This window comes from Pteronotus mesoamericanus, unplaced genomic scaffold (genome assembly GCF_021234165.1).
Source record: "Pteronotus mesoamericanus isolate MK-2021 breed Mesoamerican mustached bat unplaced genomic scaffold, CSHL_Meso_final scaffold_476, whole genome shotgun sequence".
In the NCBI taxonomy this organism is placed as follows: Eukaryota; Metazoa; Chordata; class Mammalia; order Chiroptera; family Mormoopidae; genus Pteronotus; species Pteronotus mesoamericanus.
Window position 1 is genome coordinate 2,820,115 of NW_026555318.1, and position 17,588 is coordinate 2,837,702.

A 17,588-nucleotide genomic window follows, 5' to 3' on the forward strand; every position below is an offset into this window, starting at 1 on the left:
CTTCCTCACAATACAAGTAGTGCCATTGTCATTTTTACAGCTAAATGAGGTAACAGAAAGTGAAAATCCAGGTCTTTCAGACTGCAAAACCCATGCCTTCTTTGTCATGCCAGGCTCTCTTGTGCCCAAGCGGCCCATGGGAACCCTGCTCATGATTGGCTCTGCTCATGGAATAATGTGAATGGGCTTCAGAGAAACAGTTGAGGCTGGCCATCCACTTGTTGCAGAGCCCAGGGTGGGGAGGAGGAGTCAATGTACTTCAGCCTCCTCTCCAGCAGAACACAGCAGGCCGGCCTTATATTAGGGTCACTGAACCTGGGCAAAGCTTTGTGGAACAAGATAAATGGTAGAGAGGTAACAGATTCTCCCGTCATGACTGACTTCCTGCACAGCACCTTACATTTCCAAAAGCCCCAGTAATCTATCATTTAATTTCATTCTCCCAATAATCCCAGGTGCCAAAGACACAATACTGGCAACCCCATTTTACAGAAAAGGTGGTTTATATGGGGCCACACAACCAGAAAGAGTCTGAGCCAAATTGGCACTAAGGTCTCTTGCCGGAATCTCCTACTTCTTTCTCTCCAGAGATCATGGTAAGTGGGATCCAGGCCTTGGATATTTGCCACCTAATAAGGATAGAAGTGGAGTAATTCTAGGTTAAAGATCATTAGATCTGATTTTAGCCAGTCTCTCATCTCAGTTCCGCGTCTTCCTCCTCTCTCTACTGTCTTCCAAGATACATGGACCTCACCCAGCCCCATCCTGGCCTTTTGGAAGGGCCTGGGGATAACAGCGACTAGGACACAAGGACTCCTGGGTCCCTGAGATTTCTTGTTGCTCTCTATGTTGGGACTCACTGTGGACACTCTTCCCCACCCCAGCCTCAGCCTTCCCGCAGCCGGTACCATGTTAGAAGGGAGTTAAACCCTTTCTGTTTGGTTCAAGGCGACCTGAGCCTACCCAGGTTAGAAAGGAGTTAAAGCCGGGTCCCGGGGTAACCGGGTTGGGAAGTTCTGGTGGCCCAAGCCGGAGGTGAATGAGGAGACCAGCTAGGAAGGGAGGTTTGGAAGTGGGGCGCGGTGCCAGCCATGCTAATCCACGTTACACCACCATCAGCGTTTGGCACCCCATGGTAAACCGCCCCCATCCCCCCCCCAGGAGAGTTTTTACCCCCTCATCGCCGCGGAGTGGGCCGCCCTCACCCCAAGCCAGTCGGAGGCCAGCGCACGCCCACCTCCCGGGCCAGGAAAGGATCCCTTCCTTCCCGCCGCCCCTCCATTGTCTGTCTGTGCCGAGCCCGCGGAGGGGCTGCGAGGGGCGGGGCCGGGGCGGGCAGAGCGAGGGAGGAGGGGCGGGGGGGAAGCGGAGCGGGCGGGGGGAGATGCTGAGCCTTCAGGGGCGGAGTAGGAGGCGGCGGCGGCAGCGAAGGCAGAGGAGAGAGCGGGAGGAGGGAGGGAAGGCAGGGAGAAGGCAACCGCTCGCCGGACCGGGAGGCTGAATCGGGTGCCGGCTGCGCTGCGCCGTTCTCGGTTCCGACGGCCTGTCTCATGCGCTGAGAGCGCCCGGCTGGGCCGGGCCGGCGGCCGAAGGGGAGACTCCTCTCCATGGTCCAGAAGACCAGCATGTCCCGGGGCCCTTACCCACCCTCCCAGGAAATTCCCATGGAGGTCTTCGACCCCAGCCCACAGGTGAGGCGTGGTGGCCGGGCGGAGGGAAGGGGTCCCTTCCCGCGGACCTTGTGGGGTCGGCTCGAGGGGCGCTGGGGAGGAAGGGGTTATGTGCTCGGCGCAGAGGGGAGAGGGGCGCCTGAAAGACCCCGGCCCTGCGGGTTAATGATTGATGGGCGCCTGGCCCGGAATTGGGCTGCGGTTTTGCGGAGCCGGAGGGGACGGTTGGGCCGCCTGTCACCCTCGCCTTGTCTCTCCCGCGATCAGGGTCCCTGCTGTTCGGGTACCGGCTCCAGAGGGTTGAGAAGCGGAGGTGTTGGCGGGGGGATCCCGGGGTTGAGGGAGGCTAGAGAGCAAGCTCAGGCAGTGGGGGCGACGCAGAACACGCTCTTGGGCGCTGGGCGGGGGTGGGTGGGGCGGGGGTGGCTCTGAGAGATGGCCGAGGCGATAGTCAGAGGGCGGCGCCAGCAGGCCTTCGGAGCCGCAGACAGTGGCCCTCGAGGGTGGGGAAGGGGCCAGGCCCCCATTCCAGCCACGTCAGCTACACCCCTATATTGGACCAGCTTTTCTCTCCCAACACCCACGTTATCTCTCCCTGCCAATCCTCCCCCCTACCCTCAGCCCCGGAAAAATGCCTCCAAAGTTTGGAAAGTTGGAAGGATTCCAACTCACTGTCCTGGAGGGGAAGAAGCTGAGTTACCTGGGGGAGGAGGTCGCTGCCCCACCCCCGGCCACACTTTTCCTGTGCCCACGGGTTCCTCCGAGGAAGGGGCATTCTTGGGTGTGGTGGTTGCCCCTGGAGTGACCAACAAGGTGGCGTGGTTGTATCGTGCAGGGGATTTCTCTGGGACATGGCCTTCTCTAATATGGCAGTATCCCAAGGCTAGGATAGCATTAACTCTTTTCTTGCTGTGGCCAGCTTGGAGCAACTGTAACAGCCATGATAAGTGGTTGATGGGTGTGTGTGTGTGTGTGTGTGTGTGTGTGGCGCGGGGGTCAGGTCAGACCTAAAAATACCTCCCTTCTCCATCCCAGGCCCCTTGGAGTCTGGGAGGCAGCTGACTGGGGCCTTTCTTTCAGCTGTCCCTTGTCCCTCTGGGTGCCACTCCCTTTTCCCAGCGTGGGGTGGTGTTAGTGGTGGTGTGAAAGAGTGTGGGGTTTACTGGGGGGTCCTCTTAAGTTTGTAGAGATCCTCAGTCCTAGAGGTTGGTACATACCTGGTTTGAAGAGGGGGATGGGAGGGAGGATCCAGGGGTTCCCAGGTGCCCTTCTCTCCCATCTATCCATCCTCCTTTTTGTACTCAGGCCCAAGAAGCTAGAGATCCTAGTCTGGTCATGGCTTATCTGCCTTCTTCGGTAAAGAAGAGGATGCAGGCTGGGGGCAGGGGCTGGAGGGCCTGAACCCCCCGGTCATCACCCTCTGCTCTGGACTGGCCTGGGGCCAAAGTGTGTATGTGAGTTGAGGAGGGTGAAGAAGCAGCCCCCGTTGCAGGAGGCCTGGCAGTCCTGATGTGTGGCTGCTTGAGTGATCAGGCAGTGTCCACTCCAGCCAAGTCAGGAGCCTAGCGGGGGAGACGGAGCCAGCCTACCCCAGGGATTTGTGGGGCCTGTGTCCTAGGCTCCTCTTGGGGCAGGGCCAGGGGGCATTTGGATTGATGCAGCCTGGTGGGTACCTTGGGGACAGGATGTAGGCAGTGGCAGCTGGGGGTTAGTGGGTGGAGGCTTGATCCCTTTTGCCCCCTTGCGGAGGTGTGACGCTGTGCCTGTGAGGAGAGGCCTGAGAAGGAGTCCTGCGCGGGCGGGGTGCTGAGCTAAATCTACTCCAGGGTGGTAGCAGGCTGCGGTTCGATGTCTACGTTCCAAACACCTTTTCACGCCCCTCACCCTCTCCTGGGAAGTCTAGTTTTGGGTCTCCAGGAGCTGAGACCTGCCACTCCCCTCCCCACGCTGCGAAAAAGGAAAAGCAAGAGTTGGGCACAAGAAAAGCCAAGCTGGGCTCTTTGGCAGTTGGCAATTCCTCTTCTCTCTAGGGGCCACAGGCACACTCAGCCACCCTCCGCTCCAGCTCAAGGGGAGAAGCAGGAGGACTTTCCCCAGGTCTCTTTAACCAACCCCCCCACCCCCCAGCACTGCAGGCAGCCTCTCCCTTCCCTCGAGGCTTCTGCAGCCTGCCCAGCATCTTAATTAGCTTTGTTGCCTAATGAGCCTCCAGCTACTCAGCCCTTCCCCCTTCCAGCCTCTCTGGCTTGGTTTGGGGGTTTCTATGTGTGCTTCCTAGGGCTCTCTTGCACTGTCCTGCACCTCATGACTGTGGTCTGGGCCCTTCCTCTCCCTCGGGCTGTACCATCTCAGGAAGAAGATGGGGGTGCTGTTCAGATCAGGGAATGATATTTCCAAGGCTTAGTTGTAGCTCTGGGCCGGATGGGGTGAGGGTTGGCAAGCGGCCTTTCTGATTCCACTCTTGTCCCTTTCTGGCTTCTCTAGGGCAAATACAGCAAGAGGAAAGGCCGGTTCAAAAGGTCAGATGGAAGCACGTCCTCAGACACCACATCCAACAGTTTTGTCCGCCAGGTAATAGGGAGGCTGGGCTGCGAGGAGGGTGGTGGCTGGTTGGTGGAGCCCAGCATTGGTGAGCTGGGTCTGAGGCTTTCTCCAGACACCCTCCCCCGTGTCATTTGTCTCCTGCCTGGAACCACCCATTACACTGACACCCCATGACCTCCCCTGCGTATACTGTCAGCTGCACCCACTCCCTCAGCCCCCGCCCAGCCCCGCCCCCAGCACCAGGCTCCAGCCCCTGTTGCCGGCCTGCGTCATCTCATTCAGGGACAGCCTGGCCTGCCTCCTTCTAGCTTGCTTCGGGCTGTCACCCACTCCCCCTGCCGGCTGTCTGCTTCCATGTCCTCCCCCGGATCTGTGACAGCAAGGGGTCTAGCCAAGTCCTAAGAAATGAGGAGCCGGGACACTTAAGTCCCTGAGCCCTGGTTAGGTATGGGTCAGGGAAATATCCTCCTTGCATTCAGATATGACTGTTCTTTATGTAGAGAGAAAAGGTATTAAGGGAGGTGGGGGTTTAGCAGGAGGACATTGATTTTTGAAAGGACTTTAGCCCAGCACCCCTCACCAAAGGCAGGGTCACTGAATAGCTTTTGGGTGTGATCTGTGCTCAGCCAGGAAGATGCCTTTCTCATCTCTGTTCTAATTCTCAACCTCAGGCCATCTCAGGCTCAGGGAGAAGCATGTGGTTGCTATGACTACGGAGCATCTCAACAAAGCCTGGTACCCAAAAAAGGCGAGAGGGGCTTGGGATCAGACAAGGGAGAGGAGTACGTTGAAGAAGAAATGGGCAAAGCACATGAGGGTAGAGGATAGTAGGGAGGATGGGTCCTATGGAGGTCAAGCCCCCCTTGGGCCAGAGGAGAGGGGATGGCACCAGGCAGATCCACCCCAGAGGGGAGTGAGGCCCCTCTCTTTGATTGCTCTTTCCACAGCACTTGGCACATATGAGCCCAGCAAAGCGACCCTTCACCCCAGCATCTCCTAAGTACACAAAGGGGAAGTCCTTTCTCCAGCCTCTCCCTCACTCCTCCTGTTGCAGGACTAGGCCATGGCCGGGCCTAGGAAAAATGATGCTGGGCTCTCACTGTAACCCCTCTGGACAGAAAAAAGGCCTTGGTGTTTGGCAACCCAGGGTGGCAGACCCCAGCCTCTACCCTTTTTACTTCTCAGCTCCCTAGCTCTGACCCCCAGTAGGTGGCGGGGAGTGGGGGGGCAGTCCTTGCTACATCTCTGAGCTAAATATACCCTCGCAGTTTGCATATGTAGCAACTCTGCTTGTAACCTGAGCCCCCTGGGGGAACGGGCAGTTTGGGCCACCTCCTAGGCCAGCAGGGCCAGGCTGTGAGGGCGCTGTGATGGAGGTGCCCAGCCGGACCCCCGTGGTGGTGAGCTGGGGATGGGGGGAGGTGGGAGCAGCCCCTCAAGAAAGCTTGTGAGGGGGCTTCACTCCAGCCTGTCTCTTTGCCTCCTCCCAGTTTCCCTGTCTCCCGCCATTCCTGCTATGTCTGTGCGTGCGTGTGCGTGTGTGCGTGCACATGCATGTTGGGTCGGTAAGTGCCTCTCTGTCTCTCTGTCGCTGGGTCTGTTTCTCTGGCTCTCTGTGCATCTGTCTCCGTGACTCTGGGTGCTTCCGTCAGGAGGGGTGGAGAGTGGTAGTTGAGCAGATTTCCACTCTCCTTCCTTTCTGTCTGTTTCCAGTTCCTATTAGTGACTTCACCCCCACCACCAACCTTTCCCCTCCCGAGTCTCCCATTTTCACACTTTGGCTGGAGAAAGGATGGACGATTGCGCTAGCTAATGACCAGGGCCCTCTGGGGGAGGCGGGTTGTCTTCTCTTTTTCTCAGGTCCCCTCCATACCAAGCTAATGGGCATTTCTGGCCAAGTGACCCTTTTTCGCCCTCAGGAAAACACTCCCACATCTCTGCTGTCCGGTTCTTTCCCCACATCACCTCCCACCCCTGAAGCAACAGCACTGCAGCACAGTCACAAAAATCCGCACTTCCTGGCTCCTGCCCTTACGTGCTGCGCGCCCGCAGGGACACCGACACCTAGGGCGCTCCCCTGTGTGGCCTCATGTGTACCTGTCTGCATTCAGTCACGACATCCAGCACATAGTGTAGAACACACCCTCCTAGACAGACTTGAAGTGGCACATCCAAGCACACCCATGAGTAAGCACGGTCATTCACATTGCGGGTCTGGACAGGCTACATGTGCCTTACACACATGCCTGCATCACGGAGGAAGTTGTGCTCTGGGACGGTCAGTGTGGTCAAAACCAGCGTCCTGGCACACCCTTACCTCTGAGCCGGCCTTAACCCTGGCAGCTGCAGCCCGAGCATTAGGGAAAGGCCCGCCCTGTGCTCTACTCTTAACTTGCCTCTTCTGCCTGCACCACCTCAGGAGGATTGGACTGTCTTATATCTTACGAAATTCTGAAGGTTGGGGCTCCCTTGATTCTGCTAGGGGTGGTAGGATTCAGTCTTCCCTCACCCTTGAGCACAAGATAGCAGAATTTTTGGTGGCCCCATCGTGCCAAGCAGGCTGCCTGCTGCCAACAGTGCAGAAAGCTCAGACCTACGCTGGTGGCCACAGTCCCTGGAAGGACCCACTGGCTTCTGCTGAGTCTTTCTCAGCTGGTGCTGGGGGCAGGGGAGAGAATGAGGAGCAGGGAGGGGAGATTCGTCCCCTGGCACTCCTCTCCTGTGCTTTGCCCCTATCAGATTCCCTTCCCTCCCTGGGCCCCAAGCAGCTGTCCTTGGACCTGCCTTAACCCCTGGCTTGCTGCTCTCACCCTTCCTAGGGCCATGTCTTCCTGTGGGCCTGCAAACCTCCCATCTAATGCCATCTCCTCCTAGGCCTTGGGACGTCATGCTGGGCTGCCCGGGGCTTGAGGCCTCTGTGATGGGCGGCACCTCCATGCCTTCCGAGGCCCCGGAACTTGGGGAGGCGGTGTCGGCCCTGAGCTGGCCCTGAGCCGGCCCTGTCTGTTTGCAGGGCTCAGCAGAGTCCTACACCAGCCGCCCGTCGGACTCTGACGTGTCTCTGGAAGAGGACCGGGAAGCCTTAAGGAAGGAGGCAGAGCGCCAGGCATTAGCCCAGCTTGAGAAAGCCAAGGTGAGGAAGAAGGGAGGGACTGTGCTGTCCTACTTCAGCCACCCCAGGGCCTCAGAGACAGCCGGGACAGACCTGGGGTCCGGTTTGGGCCCAGTCACTTCAGCTGGTGTACCTCTGGGCCTCCGTGTGATCGTGCCTTTGTCTTTCACCTGTAAAATGTGGGCTGTAACACTTGTCTCCTTATGCAGTATAATAAGTGGCAAATACTATTTCCACACATAATAGGAGCTTGAGAAGCGCTGAAAACTCATACTTCTTTCTGGAGTCAGAATTTCTGGGCTGCTCTTACTAGCTGTGTGATCTTAGGCAAGTCGCTTAACCTTTCTGAAATTTAGTCTCCTCATTGATTACAATGAAGATAATAATACTTCCTAGGATTTCTGAGATAAATAAACGCATGTGAAATATGTCACACGGTATCTGGCACACTAAATAGTAGATGATGATGATGACGACAATGATGATTCTTTCTGGGTGTCATTCTGGGCTCACCCCCTCCTAATACCTATTATTCCCCACTGCTCCCTCCACCCTGAGAAGGCTGAGTTCTCTTTTTTTTTTTGCTTTTTTATTGTAAATTTAACATAAATATTAAAAAATTACATAAACCATTCAGTATGCCTTTTAATAAACAGCTTATAGAGGACATTCTACATAATCACCACCGTAGTCAAGAAGTCATACATTACATTATGGTTTAACCGTCTGGTTGTCATCCTCCCTGTGCGCCTCCTCTAGACCAAGCCGGTGGCGTTTGCTGTTCGGACGAATGTCGGCTACAACCCGTCTCCGGGGGATGAGGTGCCTGTGCAGGGAATGGCCATCACCTTCGAGCCCAAGGACTTCCTGCACATCAAAGAGGTGGAGAGAGCACTAGGCATCTGGAGGGAGGGCAGGGTAGTGGGTGCCAGGAGAGGGAGCCTCTGGAACTGCAGCGGAGAAAGAATTCTGAGTCATGCCGAGCTGGGCTGAACGTGCTGTGCTTCCTTAGACAAGTCTCTCCACTTCTCTGAGCCTCTAGTTTTTCATTGGTAAAATGGGATGGCGATGCCTGGGTCACAAAGTTGTTGGGCGGGTTTGTGATCAGGCCTGTGAGTGGAGTGGCAGTTTGCCAGACACGTGTAGGTGTCAGCGGTTACTTCTCTCCCTTCCTTCCCAGGGCAGGGCGCGGCGCACACGTGTAGGGAGGAAGGACTCTCAGAACAGGGATGTCCTGCGGGGGGGGGGGCGGCAGTGATCGTGGCTGCAGAGGATGCTGGTCCTGGAGTTGTCCTGAAAATTGGGGCTGTACTCAGAGGCTGGAGCCGGGGATGGGACTCTTTGAGGGTGCCACCCCTGGGCAGGGTAGGCAAGACCAGGGGTGGTCTCCCCTGCAGGATGGCTGCTGGCTCGCCCCTCCAATCTCCCTCTTGGTCTCTCCCACCCCACCTGCCGCTGTTTGCAGAAATACAATAATGACTGGTGGATCGGGCGACTGGTGAAGGAGGGCTGTGAGGTTGGCTTCATCCCCAGCCCTGTCAAACTGGACAGCCTGCGTCTGCTGCAGGAACAGAAGCTGCGCCAGAACCGCCTCAGCTCCAGGTGTCTGGCTGGGGGTGGGGCACCGCCAACCCGGGGAGAGGGAGAGGCCGTCCAGCCGGGACTAGGCCTCAAGGGTTACCATTGCCCCGAGGGCACAGAGCTGCCTGTGACATCACCAGTGTGGCTGGGGAATCATGGGGGCAGGGCAGCGTGTGAGAGAGCAAGGTTCCCCCACCCTCACACCCACCCCTTTGCTCACAGCTCCATTTTTCTCTGCCCACACAGCAAATCAGGTGACAACTCCAGCTCCAGTTTGGGAGATGTGGTGACTGGCACCCGCCGCCCCACACCCCCTGCCAGTGGTAAGAGCTGCTGCCTCCCCTGGGAGTCAGGGGAAACTCCTGGGCGGGGTGGCCCCCCCACTGCCTTTCCCCTCCTTCCCCTGCAGTAGTGGGCACCCCAGTCCTGAGTCATCCACACACATCCAGGGGCCCCCTCTCCACGAAGAGCAGGACACCCCACAAGCTGGGCCCATCAGCGCCCATCCTCTCACGTCTCTCCTCTCCCATTTCTGTGGTAGCTCCATCTCTCTGCCTGACTCCCCTCCCCCCGCCCCCCGTTCATTTCTCCCAGCCCTGTTCCATTCACCTCTTCTTCTTTCTTTTCTCCCCATCCCACCCCTGCGGTCTGTATTTGTGTCTCCATGTCCATCTCACTCCTCCCCACCTCGCCTCCCTCCTCCCTCTCTCCTGACTCTCCGGTCCAGGTAATGAAATGACTAACTTAGCGTTCGAACTAGACCCCCTAGAGTTAGAGGACGAGGAGGCAGAGCTCGGGGAGCATGGCGGCTCTGCCAAGACTAGTGTTAGCAGTGTTACCACTCCGCCACCCCATGGCAAGCGCATCCCCTTCTTTAAGAAGGTAATTCTTGCTGGGCTCTTATAAGAGGGGAGGGGGTCAGGACCCAGGTCTAGGCAGGGGAGGGGGCTGGAATAGACTCAGATTCGGTGGCAGCCTGGTTCTGTGGGCATCTGCCAAGGAGGTGGGAGGGATGGGATGGCACAGAGAGCAGGCACATCTGTCTCCACACAACCCTACCCTGGCCCGCTCCGCAGGAAGGGATGGTTCTTGCAATGGAAGCACCCCTTCTCTTGGAAGGCTTCCCCGCTCCCCCCTCAGCCCACCCCCCTGCTCTCCCACTGGAAGTAGACTCTGGTGGTGATGAAACCTGACTTTTCCCCTCATTACAGTGGGATATTCCACGTTTGCCCCCCACTCCCGAATGTGAAGGGGGGAGTGGAACGGTGACCATTCTTTGCCCTTTTCGAACTCCATGGGTCTAGGGTGGGCGTGTGAGGGTCTATTGGCTACCGAGCAGGACAGTTAAGGGAACTGTTAAAATGGGCAGGTTGGCGCCTGGTACTGGGGGCAAGAGGTAGGGACCAAATTAGGTGCTGTCACCCTTCCCGGCTCTCTTCCAAGACCCAGAAAGGGGGCCTTGGTGTGTCTGAATATTCCCAAGTCCGCTGGACTGACTGACAGTCCCACTCCCAGCCCTGATCCAGGGCCATCTCTGGTTCCCCCGGCATGGGGTCCCGTCCCCTCTCTCTGGCTCTGTCTGTCACTAACACGCATGCCCTGTTATCTCTCCTCGTCTGCCCGCTCTCCCTCCCTCTCTTGTCCTGGTTCCTTCCTTGCCCTCTGCCCCTGCCTGGGTGCCCTCCCTTCTCTCCCTCCCTCCCCCCTCTTGGCAATCTCTGGACCCAGCCAAACAGAAGCAGAAGTCGGTGAGTATCACAGCTTTCTGTGTCCCCCTCCCCACCCCCTGGGATGAGCTAGGGAGACCTTCTAACACCCATTCCCATATCTGCCCCATTTCCCCCACCTCTTCCTGGTTCTCCCTGGCCATTCCTCCCCACCCTCACCCTGATCCCCACATCTGGGCTCTGGGGCCAGGGGGAGGAAAGGATGCATGGGGAAGCCTGGAGGCTGGGGGAGAGGGGCTAATGCCATCTCCACTCTGGGGTTTCCCCTCCCTGCTTCCCCTCCAGACAGAGCATGTGCCCCCCTATGACGTGGTGCCTTCCATGAGGCCCATCATCCTGGTGGGACCGTCGCTCAAGGGCTATGAGGTAGGAGCCCATAGAGGAGAGTGCACCCAGAGGGGCCCCGGCCTCCACTGAGACTCCAAAGGTTCAGACAGCAGAGAGAGTCCTTTGAAGGGCCCACGTTCCTGGGTATCCTCGCCAGAGAGCTTCACACCTTTACAGAAGTTTCCCAGAGGGACCCAACCCACAGGGAGACCCACTCAAAAGATCCATTTCCTCCCTCAAAAATCCCCAGAGGAGTCTTCCAGAGGTACCACCTAGAAGGACTTTTGGATTCTGAGAGCTCATTGGAAGCTCCTTAGACTCAGAAGGATCCCCCAGCCCCAAGATCCCATTCATCTCTGGGATTTATGAAGAGAATGGAATGGGAGGGTGCAAATGCCCAGCAGCCCACCCTTGCTGAGTGGCTTCAAAAGTCTGACCTCTGCCCCTACCCCGCTGCCCACCCTCAGGTTACAGACATGATGCAGAAAGCTTTATTTGACTTCTTGAAGCACCGGTTTGATGGCAGGTAAGGCCTGGGAGCCAGCTCCCCACGCCCATTGCGGTCCTCTGCTGCTGCTGAGGGGCGGGACGGCTTGGATGATAATTTTGGGACTCTCGGACAGAAGGATAGAGGGTAGGACTGGAGCCAGGGGAACGGGCAGGGCACGCCAGCCCACCTGACCCCCGGCCCCGTTTGCCTTACCCCCAGGATCTCCATCACCCGTGTGACAGCGGACATTTCCCTGGCCAAACGCTCGGTCCTCAACAACCCCAGCAAACACATCATCATTGAACGCTCCAACACACGCTCCAGCCTGGGTGAGCCCACCCCTCAATCGCCCTCTCTGGGGCCAGACTTGGGAGGGGTGGGAGGTGAGGGGGCACCCTCAGAAGTGTTCTGTCCGCCCCCTGCCTTGATGGGGGGCTCCCTTGCATTCCCCCTTCTCCATCACTCCATGTTTCCTCAGCTGAGGTTCAGAGCGAGATTGAGCGAATCTTCGAGCTGGCCCGGACTCTTCAGTTGGTTGCTCTGGATGCCGACACCATCAACCACCCCGCCCAGCTCTCTAAGACCTCACTGGCCCCCATCATTGTTTACATCAAGATCACCTCTCCCAAGGTGGGTGCAGGAGCCTGACCCTGGCGGGGACAGGGGCGCTCGGGAGTCTGGCTGCCTATTTACATCCCAGCTACTGCTTACTAATTATATGACTCAATCACCCCAGCTTTACTTTCCTTTGCTGTAAAACTCCATCATATGGACATTGCAAAGATTCAGCCCAATCTGAATACCTTGTACTTAGCAGAGGGTCTGGAATAATGTACCTCATCATGTATTAGCTATTAATATTATATAAATATTAATAGAAGTATTAATATTAGGGTCATGTAGGCCAGGCCCCTGTCTCCACTCTGGTTGACCTCCCATCCTTGGTCCGGAAAACTAAAAGAATTCTGTGCTTGTTGTCACCCAGCTACCTGACAATTGGGATATCTTTCCTGTCTTTTGATTTCAGCCCTTTTTGCTGCATTGTCCTCATGGGGACCTTGATAGAGATGAAATCGGTAGGAAGGCTGACTGACTTCTTTGTCATACTGCGGCTCCATTAGTTTTCCTTCCTCGGTATTAATGGGGGAGGACCATAGAGGGCGGGTGTGGGTGAAGAAGCTGGGGTTTGGAAAACACGGAGCGCAAGTGTAGGTAAAGGATTTGAAGTTAGAAGACAGCACGGGGTTCAAATCCTAGCTCCGGTTGGCTTATTAATTAGATTTTGTTGGTTTTTTGGTTGCTAACAGCTCAATTGCTTCTCCTATAGAATGGAGATAATGCTCCCTCCCGGCATCATTGTTGAGAGGGTTTGAGGTAATGATGTAAAAGAGCCCAGAGTTCATAATGGCAACCAGGGGTGGTAACTGTTACTACCTCATGATAGCACCCTGTGAGCTGAGCACTCAGTTACTTAACCTTAATCCTTCTGAGTCCTAAGTTTCTAATGATCATAAAGGGGATGATAGGATCTAAGTACCTCCTGGGGTGGTTGAAAAAAAATCACATGATAGTAGATGCAAAAACAGTTGGTGAGCTAGAAAGCAACAGTAGGTCCGTTTTCCCCATGGATGAGCACTGACTGAGGTTAATGGTGGGGACTCTTTGAAAGTCCAGACTGCCTGGGTTGATGTCCCGGTGCTGCCACTTACCAGCTCTGTGCTCCTTTGGCAAGCACCTAACATCTCTGTGCCTCAGTTTCCTCATCTGTAAAACAGATACTCAAATGGCAGTTGTAAAGATCAAGTAAATGCAGTAGTCATGTAAAGTGGCTGGTACTTGCTAAGCGCTGTATCTATTTTTTTTAAGATTGTTATTTTAGAAGAGTTGCAAGAATAGTTGAAAGAACTCTCATCCTTTGAATATCCTTTACTCAGTTTTACTAATTTTTTAAAAAAGATTTTATTTATTTTTAGAGAGAAGGGAAGAGAGAGAGAAAGGGAGAGAAACATTGATGTGTGAGAAAAACATCACTCACACATTGTCAAAGACATTGTCAAATTCAAGAAGCGTTATCTAAAATACAGTCCGTCTTGGTCTGACTGATGTGGCTCAGTGGGCTGATCATCATCCCACAAACCAAAACTAACCCTTCTGATTCCACCCTCTGCTGGCTCAGCCAGGCACATGCCTGGGCTGCGGGCCAGGCCTCCAGCTGGGGGCGTGTAAGATGCAGCCAATCGATGTTTCTTTTGCACATCGATGTTTCTCCCTTCCTTTCTATGTAAAACATAAATAAAATCTTTAAAAAAATAAAATAACATAAAATAAAATACAGTCCTTCTTCAGTTTTCACCAATTGTCCCAATAATGCCCTTTATGGCAATTCCTCCCTTAAGCCAGGATCATGTGTTGCATTTAGCTTTCATATCTCGTTAGCATTCTTTAAGCTAGAACAGTCTTCAACCTTTCTTGGATTTCATGACACTGACATTTTTGAAGAGTAGAGATCACTGATTTTGTAGAATGTTCCTCAGTGTGCGTTTGTATGATGTTTTCCTCATGGCTAGATTTAGGTTTTGCAATTTGGGTTGGAACATCACCGAAGCAATGTGTCGTCCTGAGTGAAATGCATCAGGAGGCATGTAATGTGGGTGATGTTAACTTCGATTACTTAATTAAGGTCGTGTTTTGGATGTTGTTATTGTTGTTATTGAGTGAGAATAATAATAGTGTTCACCTAATGGGATTATTGTTGGCACTAAATGAATTGACCATCTACAAAGTACCAAACAGTGCCAGCATATAGCAAGTGCCCCATGAAGCATGGCTGTTGTTAGCGTGGAAAGGAAGTTGGCCTGGACAATGAAGCCTGTGAAGGAGGTTAGAGGGGCTGGGCTGAATGCCCTCCATACGGCCACTGCAAGGAGAACTTTCCAGAACAGGCTGGTATAAGACCCAGGAGAGAGCCGGAGCGTTGTATAGGACGGATACAGAGCTGGAGAGGTGATTTCTGAAGAGGCGGCCAGAGATGGAAGTCATCGAACATCCTCCGGCCCTGACACCGGCTTCGACCAGGACCTGCCTTTCCGACTTGGTGTGTTACACGGGTCCCTCTAGCTCCTCTTCTCCCCCTAAACCAGGTACTTCAGAGGCTCATCAAGTCTCGAGGGAAGTCCCAGTCCAAACACCTCAATGTGCAAATAGCGGCCTCGGAGAAGCTGGCGCAGTGTCCCCCTGTGAGTGCTGAGACCCAGGGGAAGGGGGGAACATTTGGATTCTGGTTTCCTCTGGTCTGCATGTAAGACAGAGTGACCAGAACACTTGGGATGACTCCATACGTGCAGACTGGTTTTCCAGGAAAGAGTGTTGGACAGACGTCAAAGACTGGCTTCAAGCCCCAGAAATACCACTTCTCTGTGTGGGATCTAAGCCTTGGGTACCTTAAATCTAGAATGAGGGAGTTGGACTCTGTGGGTGCCAAGACCTTTTATGGTCCTGTCAGCGCCCATATCTGAGAGCCCTCCTCTGTTTCTGGACATCCAGAAGTCCCTTTTTAACTTTGTCCTTCAACCCCTTGACTCTCCACCCACTGTGCCCAGGCCACAGCCTCACCCCTTAGGTCATGCCTGGCTCATCCTAGCCCTGCCCCTAACCCCGCCTCCACAGGAAATGTTTGACATCATCCTGGACGAGAACCAATTGGAGGATGCCTGCGAGCACTTGGCCGAGTACTTGGAAGCCTACTGGAAGGCCACACACCCGCCCAGCAGCACTCCGCCCAACCCGCTGCTGAACCGCACCATGGCTACTGCGGCCCTGGCTGCCAGCCCTGCCCCTGTCTCCAACCTCCAGGTACAGGTGCTCACCTCACTCAGGAGAAATCTCAGCTTCTGGGGTGGGCTGGAGGCCTCCCAGCAGGCCAGGGCAGTGCCCCAGCAGCAGGAGCACACCATGTAGGTGCCCCGCCCATCTCCCCTCCTGCCCAGGGCCTGGAACTGGAGTGCAGGGAACATGGGGAAGGAAGGAAAGAACTCTATTTTGTAAAAAAAATGTGGCGACCAGCAGCTTCTGGTGTCTGTGGTTTTTGATGGGATTGGGACTGGCTGGTGGTGCTCCTTGGGCCTAGTCCCATAGGACTACATCCACTGGCTTGGGTGATTTGGGGGGTATGAGGCCTGATGGGGGGCCCTATAAGACAGGTGACTAGGGAGAAAGAAAACATGGGAAGACTGATAGAGTCATTCGCTGGACCCCTCCCCATTCTAGACCCAGCAGTGATCACAGCACTGTAAACCCAGCAGAGGAGGGAATCGCATAGAGCAGGATCCTTTAAATCCAAAGAGATTGTCCCCTCCCCTAGAACTGTCACCCCAGGAGGCCCCTCAGAAGAGACCTGGAATGTAGCATCTTCTGTGATTGATTCTAAACCTTCCATTCTCCCAGTTAAACAGATTCCAGGAAGGGCCCTCCTATGGGTGCCCTGCCCTGCCTCTCCTTCCCCCCAGAGGAGCCTTGGCCCGCCTCTGAGAACAGATCATTAAGTGTTTGGTTCTCAATTAGAGCCAGAAGAAAACCATTCTAGACCATTGCTTTTCAAATTTGTTTTCAGCAACAGAGTCCATTTGTTCACTGAATCTTATGTGGAAGCTCAGTGTGTAGACAAATAAGGCATCCTTGCTCTGTTCAGAGGGAGCTAGTGGCTTGACCTCCACTTCACCTCCATGGGGGCCCCTGAAGCACTTCCGTGCCCTCCGCACTGCACCCCAGATCTCCGGGAAACAGTGTGGAACCTGCTGCTCCGGCCTCCATCACACCACCACAGGGCAACAGGAGGTAGACAGGGGAGTCATTTGCTTAGGGCTACATAACTTAAAGGGGCAGGGCTAGGGCCCAGGTCTCTTTGCACCCACCCAGCAGCCTCTGTGGTGGAAGTGGCCATCAGGTCACCTTCATGGGGCATTTGGTGCTGACAATGTTGGGTCACCTCATCGTTTCCTGTGGGCAGTGGAGACCCATCAGCCATGCTCTCCTGCTGCTCTTGAGTTTTGCTGGGGGCAGAGGAGGAATTCCACCATTTGGGGGCAGGGAAGTGCAGGGTTCTAGAAGCCTCTGAATAGGGTCCGGTTTGGGTTGAAAGAGCTTGGGGTTAGTGAGCTTGAGCTGAAATACCTTTAGTATATTTGGAAAGCTGGGGCACTGACTAACCCAACCAACCACTAACGAGTGGCCATACTAATGAGCTGTTAATGATGATTTACCCGAAGGCAGCATTAATGACGTGAGTTGAGGAAGCGATGTCTAATTTTTCCTGGGCTCCGCACCATGGCTACTGGGGGAGTTAACACTTCCTCAGCCTTAGGATGGTTGGGTGCCCCTGTCCCAGCAGAGGAGCGAATGCCCTGAGGTCTGTCTGGCCTGGGCTCCAGAGCCCTTTGTGGGGCTCCACCCCCTAGAGCCAGCTCCCTGCTCCCTTAGCCAGGCTGGTGTCTTCGTGCCATCACTAACCTGCCTTGCTTTGTTGTGTTTCTCTCACCCCTGCCTGATCTGCATGGTTTGTGTCGTCTGTCTGCTAACCAGGGACCCTACCTTGCATCCGGGGACCAGTCACTGGAACGGGCCACCGGGGAGCACGCCAGTGTGCACGAGTACCCCGGGGAGCTGGGCCAGCCCCCAGGCCTTTACCCCAGCAGCCACCCTCCAGGCCGAGTGGGCACCGTGCGGGCACTGTCCCGCCAAGACACGTTTGATGCCGACACCTCTGGCAACCGAAACTCTGCCTACACGGAGCTGGGAGACTCATGTGTGGACATGGAGACCGACCCCTCAGAGGGGCCAGGGCTTGGAGACCCTGCGGGGGGCGGCACCCCACCAGCTCGTCAGGGATCCTGGGAGGACGAGGAAGACTATGAAGAGGAGCTGACTGACAACCGGAATCGCGGCCGGAATAAGGCCCGCTACTGCGCGGAGGGCGGGGGTCCGGTGCTGGGACGCAACAAGAATGAGCTGGAGGGCTGGGGGCGGGGTGTTTACATCCGCTGAGAGGCAGGGGCCGCGCCGTCGGAGGAAGGGCTCTGAGCCCAGAGGAGGGGAGGGACAGCAGGCTCACCACCCGGGGTATGTGGCCTCCAGGGGGCGCT

General features: G+C 55.6%; 1 protein-coding gene across 1 annotated transcript; it reads left to right on the top strand.

Moving 5' to 3' along the window:
- Positions 1–1,426: 1,426 nt before the first annotated feature.
- Positions 1,427–17,490, top strand: CACNB1 (calcium voltage-gated channel auxiliary subunit beta 1). Its single transcript, XM_054593608.1, is given in 14 exon segments — positions 1,427–1,691; positions 4,155–4,241; positions 7,228–7,347; positions 8,086–8,208; positions 8,792–8,928; positions 9,154–9,230; positions 9,635–9,789; positions 10,920–11,000; positions 11,429–11,487; positions 11,671–11,780; positions 11,930–12,081; positions 14,592–14,687; positions 15,118–15,408; positions 17,029–17,490. Coding segments are annotated over 14 exon segments (2,034 nt in total). The 5' UTR covers positions 1,427–1,607.
- Positions 17,491–17,588: the final 98 nt, after the last annotated feature.